Genomic DNA, 24,009 nt, shown 5'->3' on the forward strand with positions numbered 1-24,009 from the left:
CCAGCAATATAATGCGCTTACCCATTACTCTGACATTCATATTCACACACTGCCAGCTTGCCAGCTTACCAGCTTGGGCTGACAGACTGCTACAGCTTTAAACTCCTGTCCACCACAAAGCAATTATACAGTACACAACTAGTCCCATACACTGGCCACACACACACACACACGATGGCAGTACACATACACACTGTGGAAGCGCACATACACCTTGGTAGTACACATACACAACTCATTCTTATTTGTGTCTGAAAGGCACTGGAGCGTACCGTTCACCGTTGGGGATCTACACAGACACACACACACAAAGCAAACAGACACACCATACAGGCGAACACAGACGTTAGATAATGCTTTCAGTCTCACACACATATATGAACAGGCATGCATATGTGCTCACACACACCTACACACACACACACACACACACACCTATACACACACACACTATACACACACACACCTATACACACACACACACACACACACACACACACACACACACACACACACACACACACACACACACACACACACACACACACACACACACACACACACACACACACACACACACACACACACACACACACACACACTCATTCATCCACAAACCCCAAGCAGAGCATCTGTAGCTACTCAGAGGACTTTTGATCGAGTGACAAACCCATTAGGCTAAAAGGCTAGCTCCCTGGGAATGAATCACTCTCTCTCTCTCTCATTCCAACATGATTACATCACTCTCTCTCTCTCTCTGCCTCATTATTCACAAATGAGCTCTGTTACACATGCATGCACTCACACACGTCCTACATCAAAGACACACACACACACATAGAGCACATATGCTATAACATGTGCAAAGAGGGGTTGCACACATCAGTGATCACACACACATGCTGTGCACACACACAGACACACACATACAAACACACACACACACACACACACACACACACACACACACACACACACACACACACACACACACACACACACACACACACACACACACACACACACACACACACCGAAGGACGTTTGACCCGTCCAAAGCCTCCTCCAACTGACCCACATACACCCCTCATCCTAATCCAGCTCTTTAAATAAACAGAGAAAAAAGCACTGAACCCACTAAGATCAAGCCTGGATTAAAGGATGGAGGAGAGGAGGAGGAGGAGGTGATGGTGGTGAGAAAGAGGGGAGAGAGAGAGACCCAATCCTATTACAGGCAAATCAGTGTGTTGGAAATGAAGGCATTAAAGCAAAGCCCATCTTCATCTCTCTACCACACACAGCTCTGGATTCAGGTTATAATGCCATCTTCATCTCTCTACCACACACAGCTCTGGATTCAGGTTATAATGCCATCTTCATCTCTCTACCACACACAGCTCTGGATTCAGGTTATAATGCCATCTTCATCTCTCTACCACACACAGCTCTCGATTCAGGTTATAATGCCATCTTCATCTCTCTACCACACACAGCTCTCGATTCAGGTTATAATGCCAGCTAAGCACAACCAGCCGAGGCTACGTATTAATATGCATTATATGTACACATAGAAACATAGAAACATCCACTGGGCTGTTTGGGCAGACGGCTAATGGTAATTAGGCATGAGCGAGCAAACACACACACACACACACACACATTTATTATGCAGACACTAGAGCACACATATTTTGTAAACCCTGTCACTCTCTCTCTTTATCTCACTCACACACACAAACACTCAGCTAAATGGCGTCCAGTAGAATAATGTATGGTTCATTCTGACCCAACTCGGACTGTTGTTCTGGTCTGGGTCTGGCACTGAGGGAACAAACAGATAAAGAATGAGCATATAACGAGAGGTTTGTCCTTCACTCTACGCCAGATTGCTGTGAACCTCTCAGAGGAACGTGTCTGTCTGTTCGTTTGCATATGCCTGTCCATTGCTTGTCTATTAAACCTTATCCTTGTATCCAGCATTTCCACACCTTGGGCAAATTCACAATTCCTATCACACACACGCACACGCACACGCACACACACACACACGCACACGCACACACTCCTGTAAGCCTAGCACTGAATATATAACTAGCCTTCTGTAGGCCATTATCACTTACTATATCCACTGAGCCTTCTAGACCTGACTGAATATATACACTGCCGTTCAAAAGTTTGGGGTTATTTAGAAATGTTCTTGTTTTTGAAAGAAAAGCTCATTTTTTGTCCATTAAAATAACATCAAATTGATCAGAAATACAGTGTAGACATTGTTAATGTTGTAAATGACCATTGTAGCTGGAAATGGCAGATTTTTTATGGAATATCTACATAGGCGTACAGAGGCCCATTATCAGCAACCAAATCCTTCTGCAATTATGTTAGCACAGCTGAAAACTGTTGTTCTGATTAAGGAAGCAATAGAACTGGCCTTCTTTAGACGAGTTGAGTATTTTTGAGCATCAGCATTTGTGGTCCAATTACAGGCTCAAAATGGCCAGAAACAAAGGCTTTCTTCTGAGACTCTTCAGTCTATTCTTGTTCTAAGAAATGAAGTCTATTCCATGCGAGAAATTGTCAAGAAACTGAAGATCTCGTATAACGCAGAACAGAGCAAACTGTCTCTAACCAGAATATAAAGAGGAGTGGGAGGCCCAAGTGCACAATCTGAGCAAGAGGACAAGTACATTAGTGTCTAGTTTGAGAAACAGACGCCTCACAAGTCCTCAACTGGCAGCTTCATTAAATAGTACCCGCAAAACACCAGTCTCAACGTCAACAGTGACGAGGCGACTCCGGGATGCTGGCCTTCTAGGCAGAGTTGCAAAGAAAAAGCCATATCTCAGACTGGCCAATAAAAATAAAAGATTAAGATGGGCAAAATAACACAGACACTGGACAGAGGAACTCTGCCTAGAAGGCCAGCATCCCGGAGTCACCTCCTCACTGTTGACGCTGAGACTGGTGTTTTGCGAGTACTATTTCATGAAGCTGCCAGTTGAGGACTTGTGAGGTGTCTGTTTCTCAAACTAGACCCCAAACTTTTGAACAGTAGTGTACAGTAGAACTATGAACAGAGTGCCTTGCAGGCCAGTATCCTTGAATACAGTATATAACATCACTGAATATAGTATGTAACTAGCCTTCTGCAGACCTATGTACAGAAAGTATTCAGACCCCTTGACTTTTTCCACATTATTTTACGTTACAGCATTATTCTAAAATGTATTAAATTGTTGTTTTTTTCTCATCAATCTACACACAATAGCCCATAAATATAAAGCAATTTAATACATAATATTTTATTTTTGCAAATGTATAAATAAAAAAAACTTAAATATCATATTTACATAAGTATTCAGGCCCTTTACTCAGTACCTTGTTGAAGCACCTTCGGCAGTGATTACAGCCTTGACTCTTCATGGGTATGATGCTACAAGCTTGGCACAACTTTATTTGGGGAGTTTCTCCCATTCTTCTCTCTCAAGCTCTGTCAGGCTGGATGGGGAGCGTCACTGCACAGCTATTTTCAGGTCTCTCCAGAGATGTTCGATCGGGTTCAAGTCCGGGCTCTGGCTGGGCCACTCAAGGACATTCAGAGACTTGTCCCGAAGCCACTCCTGCGTTGTCTTGGCTGTGTGCTTTGGGTCATTGTCCTGTTGAAAGGTGAACCTTCGGTCCAGTCTGAAGTCCTGAGGGCTCTGGAGCAGGTTTTCGTGAAGGATCTCTCGGGACTTTGCTCCGTTCATCTTTCCCTTGATCCTGACTAGTCGCCTAGTCCCTGCTGCTGAAAAACATCCCCACAGTATGATGCTGCCACCATCATGCTTCACGGTAAAGATGGTGCCAGGTTTCCTCCAGACGTGACGCTTGGCATTCAGGCCAAAGACTTCAATCTTGGTTTCATCATACCAGAGAATCTAATTTCTCATGGTCTGAGAGTCCTTTAGGTGCCTTTTGGCAAACTCCAAGTGGGCTGTCATATGGCTTCTGTCTGGCCACTCTACCATAAAGGCCTAATTGGTGGAGTGCTGCAGAGATGGTTGTCCTTCTGGAAGGTTCTCGATTCTGCAAAGAGGAACTCTGGAGATCTGTCAGAGTGATCATCAGGTACTTGGTCACCTCCCTGACCAAGGCCCTTCTCACCCGATTGCTCAGTTTGGCCGGGCGGCCAGATCTAGGAATAGTCTTGGTGGTTCCAAACTTCTTCCATCTAAGAATGATGGAGGCTACTGCGTTCTTGGGGAGCTTATATAGACAGGTGTGTGCCTTTCCAAATCATGTCCAATCAATTGAATTTACCATAGATGGACTCAAATCAAGTTGTAAAAACATCTCAAGGATGATAAATGGAAACAGGATCCACCTGAGTGTCACGCCCTGACCTTAGTTATCTTTGTTTTCTTTATTATTTTGGTTAGGTCAGGGTGTGACAAGGGTGGTTGGTTTAGTTTTTGTATTGTCTAGGTGTGTTTGTCCTGTCTAGGGTTTTTGTATATCTATGGGGTTTCAGTTGTCTAGGTATATGTAGGTCTATGGTGGCCTGAATTGGTTCTCAATCAGAGGCAGCTGTTTATCGTTGTCTCTGATTGGGGATCCTATTTAGGTTGCCATTTTCCATTTTGGTTTTGTGGGTTGTTATTCTATGTTTAGTTGCCTGTTTGCACTAGACATATTGCTTCACAGTTCGTTTTGTTATTTTGTATAGTTTTCTTTAGTGTTGCATTCGTTTAATAAATAGAATGTACACTTATCACGCTGCGCCTTGGTCTCCTCCTTATGACGACCGTGACACTGGGCTCAATTTCGAGTATCATAGCATGTAAATAAGGTATTTCTGTTATTTATTTTTAATACATTTGAAAACATGTTTGCTTTGTCATTATGGGGTATTGTGTATGTTGATGAGGAAAAACCTTTATTTCATCTATTTTAGAAAAAGACTGTAACGTAGCAACATTTGGAAAAAGGGAAGGGGTCTGAATACTTTCCAAATGTAATGTATTTCACTGCATAATCAATCCCTGTACTGAGTCTTCGTTTGGACGCAGATCCGTGAGACTTCTGAGAACGTATAGCATGGAATATATAACTAGCAGTCTGCAGACCTAAAACATCACGTGTTGATATGACTTAATTTCTGCCGACATATACTGTATATCACTGAATAAGTAAGCCCAGTCTACTAGTCCTTCAATGGTCCTACATACAGTATCAGTGGTGCTCCCCTATCTTTCACCCAGTGAGGCAGACAAGTGTATGCTGTGCTCCGTTAGCTGTTCTCTGATCTAAAGCTACCATAATTCCATAGCAGATCACTGATCACCCTCTCCACGGCAGGAAGGAGGGGAAAACAAACACACAGATAGATAGTATCAGATCAGTTAGTATCAGATCAGTTAGTATCAGATCAATTAGTATCAGATCAGTTAGTATCAGATCAGTTAGTATCAGATCAGTTAGTATCAGATCAATTAGTATCAGATCAGTTAGTATCAGATCAATTAGTATCAGATCAATTAGTATCAGATCAGTTAGTATCAGATCAGTTAGTATCAGATCAGTTAGTATCAGATCAATTAGTATCAGATCAGTTAGTATCAGATCAGTTAGTATCAGATCAGTTAGTATCAGATCAATTAGTATCAGATCAGTTAGTATCAGATCAGTTAGTATCAGATCAATTAGTATCAGATCAGTTAGTATCAGATCAGTTAGTATCAGATCAGTTAGTATCAGATCAATTAGTATCAGATCAGTTAGTATCAGATCAATTAGTATCAGATCAGTTAGTATCAGATCAGTTAGTATCAGATCAATTAGTATCAGATCAATTAGTATCAGATCAGTTAGTATCAGATCAATTAGTATCAGATCAATTAGTATCAGATCAGTTAGTATCAGATCAGTTAGTATCAGATCAATTAGTATCAGATCAGTTAGTATATGATCAATTAGTATCAGATCAGTTAGTATCAGATCAGTTAGTATCAGATCAATTAGTATCAGATCAATTAGTATCAGATCAGTTAGTATCAGATCAGTTAGTATCAGATCAGTTAGTATCAGATCAATTAGTATCAGTATCCCTGTTGGCAGCCGGCCCATTCCCTCCAAATCCTCTCCTATACACATCCCTCCCCAATCAGTAGAAGCTAAAGGGACTCTTGACTCTTGTAGACAGCGAGTGACCGCGATGGCTCAATTAATGGCAGCAGCACATGAGATGGCCCTGTGCGTGAAAATGAGGAGAGTAATGGCACACGACTAGGGCTGGGAAGAGAGGAACTAAGAGCAGATACTGCTAAATGTATTCATGATTCATTATTCCTCGCCAGAGCTCAAAGCTCCCCTTGTCGTTTCTCGGTGCACTCTCACTCTTTTTTTTCCTTCTTTCACCCTCTCTTTCTCTGGCTCTCACTCATCCTTCCTCTCTATCTCTTTTCTCTCTCATATCACACTCTCTCCATTTAACTCCCCCTTTCTCTCTTTTTTGCTCAACACCTCTCTCTCCCCCTCTCTTTTCACTGTCTCAGCTTTCCTCTCCCTTCTCCTGTGTCCCACCCCCCCCTCTCTCCTCAGCTGCTCTCTCTTCCTCTCTCTCATTCCCTCCTTCCCTTCCTCCCCTCCCTCTCCATCCCTCCCCTCTCCCTTTCTGGAGTAGTACAGGCAGATCTCTGTTCATTTCTCCTCTGTGGTGACAGTAGAGCTTACAGTGGAGCTCTGCCCTGCCTGGCTACTGGCTAACGGCCACCTTTCACTACACACTCTGTGGTTCTGGATCTGTTAGCTTTGGATCTGTGGTTCTGGGGCTTGGTTTCACTGGGGCTCGTTCTGCTAGCCTTGGGTCTATCGGGTTCTGCTAGACCTGGTACTGAGTCTGTTTGGTTCTGCTAAACACCATCAGACATTTTCACTGCTGTCCGTGATGCCGGAGTAGAAGCCTGGAAGTCACCTTGAATGAAGGCGTCAGTCAAGTGGATAACGCGCCACAACGCTCACTCTGCAACAATGTGCCACGTGTCTGTCAATAGCACATTAGCTGGAAATGTGAGGAAAAGACAGGGACATGGGGTGCCTGCCAGGACTCTGCTGCTCATGACGCACCCACACACATATGCACACCACACACACACACCCTACTGTGACAAACACACTCTTTCAGATAGTACGAGAAATACTGCAATTCATGCATATGAAACGCACACATATAAGAGCCACAGTGGACAATTAAAAATGAACACACACTCAGTGTGTGTGTGTGTGTGTGTGTGTGTGTGTGTGTGTGTGTGTGTGTGTGTGTGTGTGTGTGTGTGTGTGTGTGTGTGTGTGTGTGTGTGTGAGATCGAGAAAGCGGCTGATGTCAGGGAGGGCTAAAACGGATGGTGATTGTGGTGTTTGTCCTCCGCTGCTCCCTGTAAAGACCATCACTGAAGCAGACCAGACAACACACACTGTAATACTGACAGACAGTAACATCTCTCTTACCTGTTTGTGCATCTCAATGTTCAGCCCGTAGGACATCTCATAGTACTGCAGAGAGAGAAAAGAACAGTATTCAATAAGTATACAGAGGTAATAGATCAAATACTGTAGAATCAAGGGATCAATCATGTGTGTGTGTGTGTGTGTGCGTCTGTTCGTGTCCGCATGGTGGAAATGTGAGTGTGTGTGTGTGTATGTCAGTGTGTATGAGGCTGTTTGTCTCTCTCAGCGCCAGCGTGGGTGTGTGTGTGTGTGTACACACAGTAATGTGCAGTAATAACTTCCATCCAGGGCTGGAGAGACAGGGAGGATCAGTCATTGTGACAAAGCCAGTCTCAGTAGGCACATGAACAGCACCGAGAGTGAGGACCATCAAACCTGACTACGGACACTCTCTCTCCTCTCTGTTTCTGTCTCTTCTCTCCCTCCCTGAATCTCTTACTTTGTCTCTTTCTCTACTTCTCTCTCGCTGTTGATCTCTCTCTCTGGCGTATCTGTTTCTTCCTCACAAACACACGTACCCTCTACTTTCTATTGTCCATCTCTGAATCCTCTCCTCTGCATCATAAAAGCTTCTTCTCATCATGTCCTCCCTCCACCTCTGTCTCATCTCTCATTTTGTTTTACCATTCTTATTAATTCCCTCTCTCTCTTGATCTCTAACTATTCTTAATAATGCTCATTCTCTATCTTTCTCTCTATCATAATATATACTGTAAGTAGTGTACTGAGGACCAGTATGCTAATGTAGTGGTGTACTGGACAACACAGAGCAGAGCAGTCTGTATAGAGGAATAAGGGCTATGTAACGATTTTGTAAATAGGCTAAAGACACTGTATAAGGTTCTATGGAGAACCAATATGGCTGGACCCATGCAGAGAGATGAACAATGTGGGAATGGAGTACTGTATAGTCCATATGGACTTAGGAAAGATAGTTTTAAGGAGAATGTGTGTACGTATGTGTGTACGTATGAGTGTGTGTGTGTGTGTGTGTGTGTGTGTGTGTGTGTGTGTGTGTGTGTGTGTGTGTGTGTGTGTGTGTGTGTGTGTGTGTGTGTGTGTGTGTGTGTGGGGGGGGGGGGGGGGGTGAATTTGTGTAAGATAAAAATACCATCCACACATGATCTTTAGCCCCAAACGTACTGTACTGTGTTACTACAAGAAATCCATCCAGCTCAACCACACCAAAATACATGTAATCTTTAAACAGTCCATATTCTCATTCATCTTATCTACACTCATTCATTTGAATGGTGTACGTTCCGATAACACTGCTCCAGACATGCTATTCCAAGGCCCCACTGTATCATTCTCAGTGATATAAAAGAATGGCCTTAAAATCCCCATGCAGGCTTATGATCTCAGGTGAAAAACCAAGCTAAGCTAGCTAAGAGCCCCAACACTACACAACAGCTACACAACAGCAGCAGCAGGCAGCCACAGAGCTGTTATCAAGCCTGGTCTACTACAGACAGACAGCAGAGCAGAGTTGTTGTAGCGTTGTGCAGGTTTGTCTGTTCTGTTTCTTAATGGCTTCATCTTTCCCTAGCTGCCTGCCTGCCAGCCCCCCCCCCCCTTATATAATCTCTCCCTTGTGTCAGTGCATTCTCATTGAGCGCCGTGTGTATAATCCCTGGTATGTTCGTGCGTGCGTGTGTGTGTCAGTCTGGAGCAGATTGTGCCCGGTATGTGGCGGATGTGGCAGAGGCTCAGCCCGGCGGAGAAACAGTAAGCCAGCCTGCTGACATCGCTCACCCAACCACCACAACGAGGAGGGTGTGTGTGTGTGTGTGTGTGTGTGTGTGTGTGTGTGTGTGTGTGTGTGTGTGTGTGTGTGTGTGTGTGTGTGTGTGTGTGTGTGTGTGAGGGTGTTGGGCCCTCAGGCTAGACCCTACTGGGTCACTGTAGTGAGACGATGTTTTTCATTGGCTAACTAGTCCACAGCCATCAACAACATCCACCCCCTATCGGTTTCTCTAGCCTTTAGTCTGACATACAGACACACTGTCATTTGAGCAACCAACTATAAAGCATTCCTTCACTTCATTCAACCAGCTGCAGCTCTTTTCTTTCTCTCTCTCTGCTGTTCATCTCTCGCTCTCTTCTTCCATTCATCTCAGAGTGTTTGCTCTCTCCTTTGCCCTTCCATTTCACTGTGAGTCATCGTGTTGAGTGAGTGTCAGAGTGTCTCGCCAGCCAGCCTGTGTCTTTACTATTCATTTAAGGCAACCTCCAGACTTAAGAAGAAGCTTTGTGGAGTGCATCTAATCCAAGGTGATTTGGCTTAATGGGATGTGTGTGAGTGCCTGCACGTAGACTGCATTGTTCATCAGCGTCCCTCAGGTGTGCCTGTCTCTTTACTTCTCCATCTCCTCCCATACAGACATCAGTGTGTTAGTGTAATACATTATTAGAAAGCGCTTCTCACATATCCTTAAGACTAGCCAGATCTGACTTTTAGCTCTGCATTAATTCAACATAGCGAAGTAACTAAATCCCTAAAAGTAGATTTAGGACAGAAGGTCTTTACATCTTGTTTCATCATCAGAGTTGGAGAAATATGACCAAATCCCAACCAAAATGGATTGACCTTGGAGTGGCCTTTCTTATTGGGCCTACGAGGGGCTTATGTTGATGGAGCCCCCAGCAGCCGATCTTTGTGAATACGTGTGTGCTGCTGTGCTCCTCCATGTTACCAGACAGTTCAGACAGGTTTAAGACTCTTAAAACAGCCACAATCCTCAGCTACATCTGGCTCCTGTTTTTTTCCCACTAAATCGTCAGCTCACAGTATCATATGTCATAGAGACCGTTAGCTTACTGGGGAGCAATCATTTTACAATTCTATCCTCATCCCTCTCTCTCTCCCTCCCTCTATCCCTCTTCCTCAGCCCCGGTTCTCTCCTTCCTCCCCGCCCTTCCTCTCACAATCCCTCCATCTCTCTCTCCATCTCTCTCTCTCTGGCAATCTGTGACTTTTATGTTCCTGAAGAGAGAACAGTGTGTCAGGCTGAATCAGACAGATGAGTTAGAGGCTGAGAGTACTGCATTAATCCACCCCCCCCCTCCCCTCACACACACATAACACACACACCCCTCCCGCCTGCGGGGCTGTATCACACACACACACACACACATCCACGCACGCACGCACGCACGCACGCACGCACGCACGCACGCACGCACACACACACACACACACACACACACACACACACACACACACACACACACACACACACACACACACACACACACACACACACAATTGCACAAAGTTACAGTGGATGAGTGACCACATGGATGGTCATTAAAAGCAGACCCCTGCGGAGCCCCTCTATCTCAAACATAAGCACCACACACACACATACTAAGACACACACACACATACTAAGACACACACACACATACTAAGACACACACACACATACTAAGACACACACACACACATACTAAGACACACACACATACTAAGACACACACACACATACTAAGACACACACACATACTAAGACACACACACATACTAAGACACACACACATACTAAGACACACACACATACTAAGACACACACACATACTAAGACACACACACACACACGTCCGTCTACTCTATTCGTCTCAGGCCTGACATTGACAGACACCTCTCAGTCTCTGATTAGACAGTGAAACAATGTAGTTTTATTTAAAAATACACTGTGAGATTCCGAGAGAACTGTAAAATCTGAGCCCCATGAATTACAAGGCACCCGCAGACACCCTCTCCTGTGTGCGTGTGCGCGCGTGTGTGTGTGTGTGTGTGTGTACGCGTGACCACCACTGTAGTTATACATTGATCATGTCTCTGTAGACTACCACAGTAGACTAACAGAGACAGGTTGTATATAGTTTATGCATAAAGCTGCAGAGAGATTTAACAAAATGTACAAAACACCAGAGCCAACCCCTGCTGCCTGCTTAGACTTGTACCTCGTTTTATAGTGCCAACATTCCAATATGCTGCTCCAAATGAATCCTGATGTCTATTCCATGCTCAACATCATAATCATCATCAGCCAGGTCGTAAATCATTCCCTGGAAGTAGTACGTTAGCGGGAGGGAACATCCCGTACCTTGTATTTAAATCTACAAAATAATGAATGATACAAGCAGTCTAAAGAAAGAGTGGGCTGCTGGCTGCCTGCGGAAACAAGTCTTAGTTTACATGACAGGCCCGTCTAACTACCTAAATATAGCCTTCTGGGTTAGCCCTACAGTGGAGCCACTGAGACCTTGTTACTTCATATTATTTACGTGTCTATGCTTACGCTCTCTCTCTCTCTGTCTCTCTCTCTGGCCCTCTCTCCGTCTCTCAATCTCTCTCTCTTTCAGCCACTCTCTCTGACTGACTACCTCTCGCTAAGCCTCTCTTTTCATTTTTTCCCCGTACTTTCTCGCTCTTGAGCCCCTGTCCATGCCTTTCACCCTCCATTTCATCCTCCCTCCCTCCGTCCATCTCTCCCTCCCTCTCACTTTCTGTTCCTCACACTCCCTTCCTCCAGATCACTGCCCATGCAGTAGGCATTAAAGCAACTAGGTAAAAATACTTTGAAGGACTACTTAAATGTTTTGTTTTTTACTTTTAACTCCACTACATTCCTAAAGAAAATATGCAATTTTTACTCTGATACATTTCCCCTGACACTCCAAAATACTTACATTTAAAATGCTTAGCAGGACATTTTTTATAATTCAAGCACTTATCAAGATAACACGTGGTCATTCCTACTGCCTCTGATCTGGCGGACTCACTAAACACAAATGCTTTGTTTGTTATTTGTTGGAGTGTGCCCCTGGCTATCCGTACATATCCAAAACAAGAAAATCTTGCCGTCTGGTTTGCTTAACTGTATAAGGAATTTGAAAGGATTTATAGCATTTACTTCTACTTTTGCTAATTAAGTATATTTAAGCATTGTCTTTTACTTTTACTAAAATAGTATTTTACTGGGTGACTTTTGACTTTAACTTGAGTAAATGTATCTTAAAAGAACCTTAACTTTTACTCAAGCATGACATTTTTAAGCCTTGACACAATTGAGACATGAATTGTATGTGTGCCATTCAGAGGGTGAATGGGCAAGACAAAATATTTAAGTGCCTTTGAATGGGTATAGTTGTAGGTGACAGGCGCACTGGTTTAAATGTGTCAAGAACTGCAACGCTGCTGGGTTTTTCACACTCAACAGTTTCCCATGTGTATCAAGAATGGTCCACCACCCAAAGGAGTCAACATGGGTCAGTATGCCTGTGGAACGCTTGTCGAGTCCATGCCCCAAGGAATTGAGGCTGTTCTGACGGCAAAAGCGGATGGAACTCAATATTAGGAAGGTATTCCTAATGTTTTGTACACAGTGTATACAGTATATGCAATATACAGTGTATTCGGAAAGTATTCAGACCCATTGACTTTTTGCAATGGGTCTGTTACATTATAGCCGTATTCTAAAATGTATTAAATAAAACATTTCCTCATCAATCTACACACAATACCCCATAATGACAAAGCAAAATCATAAATAGCTTATTTACATAACTATTCAGACCCTTTATATGAGACTCGAAATTGAGCTCAGCTGCATCCTGTTTCCATTGATCCTCCTTGAGATGTTTCAACAACTTGATTGGATTCCACCTGTGGTAAATTCAATTGATTGGTCATGATTTGGAAAGGCACACAGCTGTCTATGTAAGGTCCTGCAGTTGACAGTGTATGTCAGAGCAAAAACCAAGCCATGTGATCGAAGGAATTATCAGGAGAGCTCAGAGACAGGATTGTGTCGAGGAACAAATCTGAGAAAGGGTACCAAAACATTTCTACAGCATTGAAGGTCCCCAGAACACAGTGCAAGAAGTTTGGAACCACCAATACTCTTCCTAGAGCTGGCTGCCCGGCCAAACTGAGCAATCAAGGGAGAAGGTCCTTGGTCAGGGAGGTGACCAAGCACCCTATGGTCACTCTGACAGAGCTCCTCTGGGGAGATGGGAGACCATTCCAGAAGGACAACCATTTCTGCAGCACTTCACCAAATCAGGCCTTTATGGCAGAGTGGCCAAACGGAAGCCACTCCTCAGTAAAAGGCACATGACAGCCCACTTGGAGTTTGCCAAAAGGCACCTAAAGGACTCTCAGACCATGAGAAACAAGATTCTCTGGTCTGATGAAAGTCTTTGGCCTGAATGCCAAGCATCACTCTGGAGGAAACTTGGCACCATCCTTACAGTGAAGCATGGTGATGGCAGCATCGTACTGTGGGGATGTTTTCAGCGGCAGGGACTGGGAGACTAGATGAATGGAGCAAAGTACAGAGAGATCCTTAATGAAAACCTGCTCCAGAGTGCTCAGGACCTCAGACTGGGGCGAAGGTTCACCTTCCAACAGGACAACGACCCTAAGCACACAGCCAAGACAAAGCAGGAGCGGCTTCGGGACAAGCTTCTGAATGTCCTCGAATGGCCCAGCCAGAACCCAATCGAACATCTCTGGAGAGACCTGAAAATAGCTGTGCAGTGACGCTCCGTATCCAACCTGACAAAGATTGAGAGGATCTGCAGAGAAGAATGCGAGGAACTCCCCAAATACAGGTGTGCCAAGCTTGTAGCGTCATACCCAAGAAGACTCAAGGCTGTAATCGCTGCCAAATGTGCTTCAACAAAGTTCTGAGTAAAGGGTCTAAATTCTTATGTAAACATTACCAACTGGCAAGTGTCTTCACTGACATTTTCAACCTGCCTGGTGATTATTGACCTGTTTAAACAGGATCAGTGGGTCCCTCGCGGGACGGTTGAGCTTACGTAGGCTAATGCGATTAGCATGAGGTTGTAAGTAATAAGAACATTTCCCATGACATAGACATATCTGATATTGGCAGAAAGCTTAAATTCTTGTTAATCTAACTGCACTGTCCAATTTATAGTAGCTATTACAGTGAAATAATACCATGCTGTTGTTTGAGGAGAGTGCACAGTTATGAACTTGTGAAAATGTATTAATAAACACATTTGGGCAGTCTTGACACTACATTTTGAACAGAAATGCAATGGTTCATTGGATCAGTCTAACACTTGCACATACACTGCTGCCATCTAGTTGCCAAAATCTAAATTGCACCTGGGCTGGAATAATACATTATGGCCTTTCTCTTGCATTTCAAAGATGATGGAAGAAAAAAATTGCATGTTTTTTTCTTTGTATTATCTTTTGCCAGATCTACTGTTATATTCTCCTACATTAGTTTCACATTTCCACAAACTTCAAAGTGTTTCCTTTCACATGGTATCAAGAATATGCATATCCGGCATCCCGTGTAGCAGTCTAACGCACTACATCGCACTGCTAGCTGTGCCACTAGAGATTCTGGGTTCGAGTCCAGGCTCTGTCGCAGCCGGCGGCGACCGGGAGACCCATGAGGCGGCGCACAATTGGCCCAGCGTCGTCCGGGTTAGGTGAGGGTTTGGTCGGCAGGGATGTCCTTGTCCCATCGCGCACTAGCGACTCCTGTGGCGGGCCGGGCACAGTGCACGCTGGCACAGTTGCCAGGTGTACAGTATTCCCTCTGACACATTGGTGCGGCTGAATTCTGGGCTAAGTGGGCATTGTGTCAAGAAGCAGTGCGGCTTGGTTGGGTTGTGTTTCGGAGGATGCACGGCTCTCAACCTTCGCCTCTCCCAAGTCCATACGGGAGTTGCAACGATGAGGCAAGACTGTAACTACCAATTGGATAACACGAAATTGGGGAGAAAAAAGAACGCTGGCCTCCGCTCCTGGCCCAAAGGGATTTTCCAAGGGTGGGAAGGACAAAGCCCCGCACGACGCCCGGGCGCACCCAGAACCACCAGGTCCAGAACACACACATACAGCTCAGTGGAAAACAGAAATAACTCAACGCAAAACATACAATGATCACATCCCCACCATCACCCCTGATTGGAGTGGCACTACATCTCAGTGCAAGAGGCGTCACTACAAACCCCTGGTTCTAATCCAGGCTGTATCACAACCGGCCGTGTTTGGGAGTCCCATACGGCGGTGCACGATTGGCCCAGCATCCTCCGGGTTTGGCCTGTGTAGGCCATCATTGTAAATAAAAATGTGTTCTTAACTGACTTGCCTAGTTAAATAAAATTTAAATAAATAATTCCAACCTTCAGACAGCCACAGATCAACCCATCTTTCCTAGTAAATCATCATTCAAATCAAATCAAATTTTATTTGTCACATGCGTGGAATACAATAGATGTAGACCTTACACCTTGCCCAAACCGGCTGCGCGCGTGCACCATCGTGCGCTATCGTGCATAAATGTATTTTGCCCCCCCCACACCAAACGCGATCACGACACGCAGGTTAAAATATCAAAACAAACTCTGAACCAATGACATTAATTTGGGGACAGGTCGAAAAGCATTAAACATGTATGGCAATTAAGCTAGTTAGCTTGCACTTGCTAGCTAACGTTAATTTGTCCTATTTAGCTAGCTTGTTGATGCTAGCTAATTTGTCCTGGGATATAAACATTGAGTTGTTATTTTACCTGAAATGCACAAGGATCTCTACTCCAACAATTAATCCACACATAAAACGGACAACCAAATCGTTTCTAGTCATCTCTCCTCCTTCCAGGCTTTTTCATCGTTTAAATTATATGGTGATCGCATCTAAACTTTCATTGTATTACCACGACTACCGGCAAAACAGTTCGTCTTTCTATCACCCACATCGGTATAACCAATGAGGAGATAGCACGTGGGTACCTGCTTCTATAAACCAATGAGGAGATGGCACGTGGGTACCTGCTTCTATAAACCAATGAGGAGATGGGAGAGGTAGGACTTGGAGCGCGATCTGCGTCAGAAATAGGAACGACATCTATTTTAGCCCTTGGTGTCGCAGACGCTCGTTGGCGCGCGCAAGCAGTGTGGGTGCAATAATTGAATAACATGGATTTCTAAATTTATTTTGCGACACTCTCGCACGCGACGTGTCTGGTCTGGTCAGCATGTTACTGTGAAATGCTTACTTACAAGCCCTTAAACAACAATGCAGAAATGTTTTTTAAAGTAAGAAAATATTTGCAGAAAATAATAAAAATATATTTTTTAAAGTAACACAGTAAATAACAATTACAAGGCCATGCACAGGGGGTACAATTACTGAGTCAATGTGTGAGGGTACAGGTTAGTCGAGGTAATTGAGGTAATATGTAGATAAAGGTGGGGGTAAAATGACTATGCATAGATAATAAACAGTGAGTAGCAGTAGCGTAAAAAAATTTCCTCTTGCAATACATACCACTATTCTACCATGGTGTCTCACTAGGGACTTGAACCGAAATTGCCACAAAAATTAACATTTTAGCCAAGAGCACAATGATATTTCCTATCGACTGACTGTGGTCCTCCAAATCCCCCAACAATACAGTTTGTTCTCCATCTTCCTTTTAAATAGAAGCCTATTTGTTTTCAGCACTTTAATTTCTCATTTTCTCTTGACTCTCTATAGTCCCTTTGCAGCAGACATGAGCAATATGTTTGGAACATCGAATCACAATGAAATGACAGTATGGAATTCCAATACATCGGCACCTAAGTATCGTGATAATATCATATCGTGATAATATCATATTGTGAGGTCCCAGGCAATTCCCAGCCCTAACTCTGAGGTAGTGTCTGTCTGTCTACCATACTGCACTGTGTACTGCTCTTCCCATGTATCTGTGTGTCTGTGTCTGTCGCTCTCTCTCGCTCAGGTTGATGATAAGGGAGCTGCTCAGCAGATGGTTCATATCGTATTCAGGTTCTGTCCTGACTATGACTGTGCCACAGACTTAGACATAGTTAGTTATTTATATACAAGTCTTTAGCTAGACAGACAGACAGACAGACAGACAGACAGACAGACAGACAGACAGACAGACAGACAGACAGACAGACAGACAGACAGACAGACAGACAGACAGACAGACAGACAGACAGACAGACAGACAGACAGACAGACAGACAGACAGACAGACAGACAGACAGACAGACAGACAGACAGACAGACAGACATATAGATGTGGAGGGGCTTAAACTGTTGCACGGGAGAGAGAGTTTTTGCGCAGTCTCATCCTCCTAACCTAAAATGTTTTAAATATTTAACCTTTATTTAACTAGGTAAGTCAGTTAAGAACAAATTCTTATTTACAATGACGGCCTACCCCGGCCAAACCCTAACCTGGACGACACTGGGCCAATTGTGCACCACCCTATGGGACTCCCAATCACGGCCGGTTGTGAAACAGCCTGGAATCGAACCAGGGTCTGTAGTGATGCCTCTTGCACTGAGATGTAGTGCCTTAGACCACTTCGCCAGATGATGCTCTTCAACAAGCTAGATAGCCTCCTATGTTGGTGTAGTGGACAGGGGTCCATTTATAAAGCCAGATTGAGACTGGGCCTTCCTCCTCCATGTTGTCTGATTGATTCCAGTGAGCCAGCGGTGGTGTGGTGGTGTAAATAGAATTGAACTCACCATGATGTAGTGTCTCTGCATCTCTGTCTTCTCACTGGCCAGCTTCTCACACTCCAGTTTCAGGCTGCAGAGGCAAGACACAAACATGCACACAAACATACAGGTAACCATGTACGCGCACGCACACACGACAGAAAACACAGACACACAACCAAACACACACACAGGTCAACAAACTGATCAAGTGCAGGACATACACTATAGCCAACCGTATCGGTCTACTCTGCAGCCCCACCTGAATCTCTCCTTCTTGTCAAAGCTGAAAAGAGATTATGGATCTAGATCGATCAGACAGAGAGACCGATGGGTCTCAGGCTGCAGTGGGAGAACAATGTTAGCTTCAGCACACTGTTCACAGAGCTGTGACTGAGAGAGATATGGCCATGAGTATTCAGCTCATGCTGTGAAGCTGGGCTCCCAGCACCAAGGTCACTGCAGGTCAACTCTACTCAGACTACCTCTCTGATGAAACACACCATCACTCTGCTATGATATGGAGTATAAACCCATATCACCACACCCTGCACCCTGGAGTTTGTACTGTCCTGTCAACTCCTATGCATGACAAAGACATAGACGTTGGCAAAACAGCACAAACAGATCTGGGACCAGGCTAACACCCTGCCACTGTGTCATTAAGACTAAGACGGATAAGGTTAGAATCTGTACCTGCATATGGTATGACTGTGCTATAACAACCATATAGTTCACTGCACCTGTCCTTGGCTTACACATACACATACAGTACAATTACGGCTGATGTCTAATGTAGCCTGTGTAATATTTCCCAGACTAATAAGTGGAGCAGCAGACGTGCTGCAGTGTTTCCCAGGGGGCTCTCTCAGTCCTTTGGAGAGAGGAGTAGGGACTGTTATCCCCTGAGGCACCTTCATTGGTAGAATTCATATAGAACACAATCCTCAGTCTCCTATCTTCAGACACACAGATACATGCGAAGCACAGACTTTTACTACAATCGTGTATTGATGTTTATGAGAGACTCGTATGAAGATTTGAGTTACATGTGTAGACCTCAAGTTAGGATTGTGGCTATAGAGTCTATGTAGGCCTGCATGGGTTAAGATGGAGGGTGGTGTGTATATCCTATCTGTAATCGAGTCTATGGATGGAGGGTAGTGAGTGAGTATACAGCACCTGTGGTACTGAGCCTGGAGGAACTGGAACTCCTCCTTGATGCGGTCCAGGGTCTCCAGGACTGTGAACTTGAAAGACTGGCCAGGCTGAATAGGGACCTGGGGGAGAGAAAAGAATGGAGAGGAAAGAAGAAGGGAGAGTAAGGTCACTTCAACACACACCATAAAAAACATTGCCCTTGCTCTTTTTATCTCTCACTCCACCCCCCTCTCTTTCACAAACACTCGCTCTCCTGGCACCCTCTTCTCCTCTCCTCTGTCATCCTCCTCTCTCTCTCTCTCGCGCTCTTAATGACTCCGTCTCACTCCTCCTCTCACACAACATTAGCATCCCTCTCTCCTCTTCTCTCCTCTCCTCTCTCCTTTGCCAGGATGCTCTTGGATAATGTATTCCTGCCTACTGAGGAAGGGAAAGCGTCAAATGAATAACTTATGGTGAATCACAACCATTAAAACGGCACTGTCTTTCACCTGCTAAAAGCAAAGAATCTCAACAAACACCTCCCAGGAGAACCCTGCTTCCCCCCAGAGCCTGTCTGAAGCACTTTGGGTGTTGTTCCACTCGCTGTGTAGTTGGGGAAACACAAACACATCAAGGATGTTGTTGTTTTAGATGCAAAGGAATAAAAACATGGATGCTAGTGGAGTTTCCAGGGGTTTGGAGAAGGGATTGTGGTGATATGAATCTGAGTGACAAGGTCCATTGGGGGTTATTGTGACCTGGTATTTATAGCTGAGGGGTTGGAACTGTCATGAGGGAGGGACATACTACTGACACACATGCATGCACACATACAGTACCAGTCAAAGTTTGGACACACCGACTCATCCAAGGGTTTTTCTTTATTTTTACTATTTTCTACATTGTAGAATAACAGTGAAGACATCAAAACTATGAAACAACACATATGGAATCATGTAGTAACCAAAAAAGTGTTAAACAAATCAAAATATATTTTAGATTTTAGATTCTCCAAAGTAGCTACCATTTGCCTTGATGACAGCTTTTCACACTCTTGGCATTCTCTCAACCAGCTTCATGAGGAAGTCACCTGGAATACATTTCAATGAACAGGTGTGCCATGTCCATATTATGGCAAGAACAGCTCAAATTAGCAAAGAGAAATGACAGTCCACCATTACTTTAAGACATGAAGGTCAGTCAATCCGGGAACATTTCGAGAACTTTGAAAGTTTCTTCATGTGCAGTCGCAAAAACCATCAAGCGCTATGATGAAACTGGCTCTCATGAGGACCGCCACAGGAAAGGAAGACCCAGAGTTACCTCTGCTGCAGAGGATTAGTTCATTAGAGTTTCCAGCCTCAGAAATCTGCATTTAACTGCACCTCAGACTTCAAGTAACAGACACATCTCAACATCAACTGTTCAGAAGAGACTGTGTGAATCAGGCCTTCATGGTTGAATTGCTGCAAAGAAGAGACTTGCTTAGGTAAAGGAACACGAGCAATGGACATTAGACCAGTGGAAATTTGGTCTGATGAGTCCATATTTGAGATTTTTGGTTCCACACCTCTGTCTTTGTGAGACGCAGAGTATGTGAACGGATGATCTTCGCATGAGGGGTTCCCACTGTGAAGCATGGAGGAGGAGGTATGATGTTGTGGGGGTGCTTTGCTGGTAACACTGTCTGTGATTTATTTAGAATTCAAGGCACACTTAACCAGCATGGCTTCCACAGCATTCTGCAGCGATACACCATCCCATCTGGTTTGTGCTTAGTGGGACTATCATTTGTTTTTCAACAGGACGATGACTCAACACACCTCCAGGCTGTGTAAGGGCTATTTGACCAAGAAGGAGAGTGATGGAGTGCTGCATCAGATGATCTGGCCTCCACAATCACCCAACCTCAACCCAATTGAGATGGTTTGGAATGAGTTGGACCACAGAGTGAAGGAAAAGCAGCCAACAAGTGCTCAGCATATGTGGGAACTCCTTCAAGACTGTTGGAAAAGCATTCCAGGTGAAGATGGTTGAAAGAATGCCAAGAGTTAACACTTTTTTGGTTACTACGTGATTCCATATGTGTTATTTCCTAGTTGTGATGTCTTCACTATTATTCTACAATGTAGAAAATAATAAAAATAAAGAAAAAGCCTTAGATGAGTAGGTGTGTCTAAACCTTTGACTGGTACTGTGCATATGTGTACACTTGTACTAAATGGGGCTGCACACAACAAGCCTGGGACAATGCCAGACACACACACACACACACACACACACACACACACACACACACACACACACACACACACACACACACACACACACACACACACACACACACACACACACACACACACACACACACACACACACACACACAGAACTGACGTTAGGCAGACGATGAGTGCCACTGCTCAGTGTTATTTAACCACATGCTCCAGGTCAGTGGTGCAGGCTGCTTACCTCACACTCCCGACCTCACTTTAGTCTGCACCACTTTGTCAATCTCTCTCTCCCTCCTCTCATTCTCTCACTCCATCTCTCTTTCTCACCACACCCACCCCTGAGAGCCAATACCAGACCTCTCCCCTTTGCCTTCCTCAGCTCCACCTCTTTCCTCCCCCTTTCTTTCCTCTCTTCCCACACCATAGGATGCGCGTCCCGGCCGTCCAGAGGCTAGCTAGGCTAGGTGGCTAAAAGATTGGCGGTTTCAGTAGGAGCTTAATTAGTCTAGACAAGGAAAATTCAATTAAATTTCAATTAGGCTAACGGTGGAGGTCAGACACTCTGTGGGCTTTTCAGTAATTAAGCTGCGGGCTGAGCAGCTAGCCTAGTGCTGTGGCTGGGTGTCGGCTGGCTGGACAGACAGGCTTAACTCAGTACACAACCCCTAAGGGGGAGGGGGAAGAGGCGGCTGCTGACGAATCCCCACTGACCTTGATTCACATCACACTGGTCTGACACACACATGCAGGGGCGGGGCGGGAGATAGAGAAGAGATGGCATATCTCCCTACTGCACTCTACCAAACCGTCTGACTAGACAGTGGACCACCACAAACTACAGTCCAGACTGACCACTGTCCATTTTACATAAGCCCTCACTCACAATAACACATTCCTCAAAGTGAGTCAGGTTTTCTGTATGGGTCAGATTGTGGTTGTGGTTGACTCAGACAGAGAGAGACATGACTATAGACCCAGCGTGGTCTGTTCTCAGAGCTCAGGGCCCTCCGTGACTGGTCCTGGATGAGCTGTGAGTTTGGGGTTTGGCCTGGCATATGACAGATGGCAGCTCAGACAGAGGGGGGGCTGGGAGGGACCGTGATGTCGCCAACACACAGCCAGGGGAATACTAGACTCCTAAAAAGGTTTTTCAGCTGTTCCCAATAGCAGAACCCTTTGAAGAACCCTTATTGGTTCCAGGTAGAACCCTTTCCACAGAGTAGAACCCCTTCTCCTATGGGGAACGCCAAATAACCTGTTTTTCTAAGAGTGTGTGTGTGGGGGGGGCGTACACGGGACTCTCATTTCAGTGTGGCTCTGTTTGGCCCTGGTGGTGTCAGACAGCATGGGGGATCCTGAAACCTCAAACTGATCGGGTTAATCTAGGAGAGGAGGGAAGGGAGGGGGAAAACAGACAGGCCAGCTATGTGGGACATCAGCAGTCAATCACAATTTAGAGGATCCAGAGCAGAGCTGGAGCAGGGCGAGCCGAAAATTAGGAAGGATTATCTATGAGTGTGTGTGTGTGGGGGGGGGGGGGGGGAGGGGAGAGACTGGGCCAAGAGATCACATAACAGTACAGAGCCAGAAGCCGGGCCACAGCCCTCCTTCCCCCTCATCTCTCTATCAATCACTGGGGGAAACATTCAATTTAGGCTGGTGTTTCTGAGCTGGCAGCCGCAGCATGGGAGGTAGGGAAACAGATGCGGGTCTGGGACTGATCAGGACTGCAGAGCTTCTCTCTGCTCTATGGCACACTTTCTGTTCTGCCGCCCGCTTCCTCTCTCTTTGCCTATCCTTCTAACCTTCCCTTCCTCTCTATCGCTCTCGCTTTCCATCTCTATGTCTTTCTCACTCCGTCTCAGGAGAGAGACATTCTGAGGGGCATGAAATAATCATGAGCTGGTGAAATATTTAGGGTAAAGGCACATGAATAGATGAAGAGTACCAAGTGTAGGAGGGAAGTGTTAATATGATCCCGGATGTAGGGGATATGTGTGTGCGTGTTCTCGTCAGTGGCGGTTCTAGCTTGTATGGTGGTGGTGTGCAGACTGGTTTTATATTATTCTTAACGATTTCGCACAAACCAGAAAAAAATGCAACAATATGTCTGTGAAACTATATATTCACAGTACTATGAATGAATTTTGGTTTATTTGGTAGCATTTCATAGTGTGACTGATTTTACTAATTGCATTAGTACTGTACAAAGTTAGAGGTGCGCTATTTGATAGATTCCCCCGCTCCCCCTACCTCGGGCTTCCAGTGGGGAGACCTGAGGTCAACCTACCTCCGCCCCCTCCCCATCTCGTACTTCTGAGTGGGAGATCTTCCCAGGCAGTAGCCTGCCTAGCTCACAAAACTATAATCAGGGCTCCCACTCCAACAAGGTTAATTGACCTAGAGTCCCACATGGTGACATGATATCATTGACGTGACGTGCAAATGAGCGATAGAAAACCGATCGCGCAAATGTCACCATTCAGAATTTTTTGGTGCGGGCGCCCCGTGCCGCCACGTGCCGCCAGCCCTATACCTAAATCTGCCACTGGTTCTCGTTCTCGTTCCACCTCTGGCCCTGTACCTCATTGCCTATAGCCACACTCAGAGCAGTAACTCACC

General features: G+C 45.0%; 1 protein-coding gene across 2 annotated transcripts in view; it reads right to left on the reverse strand.

Moving 5' to 3' along the window:
- Positions 1-24,009, reverse strand: part of LOC139541048 (transducin-like enhancer protein 4) — a 73,820-nt gene that overhangs the window by 35,186 nt on the left and 14,625 nt on the right. For both annotated transcript variants that reach the window (XM_071345221.1, XM_071345219.1), the window contains exons 2-4: positions 19,196-19,293; positions 18,041-18,104; positions 7,489-7,533 (exon numbers count right to left, since the gene is read on the reverse strand). In XM_071345221.1, coding sequence (XP_071201322.1) covers positions 7,489-7,533; positions 18,041-18,104; positions 19,196-19,293 — 207 coding nt within the window. The remainder of the gene's footprint in view (positions 1-7,488; positions 7,534-18,040; positions 18,105-19,195; positions 19,294-24,009) is intronic.

The sequence above is a fragment of the Salvelinus alpinus genome, chromosome 16 (assembly GCF_045679555.1).
Source record: "Salvelinus alpinus chromosome 16, SLU_Salpinus.1, whole genome shotgun sequence".
Classification (NCBI taxonomy): Eukaryota; Metazoa; Chordata; class Actinopteri; order Salmoniformes; family Salmonidae; genus Salvelinus; species Salvelinus alpinus.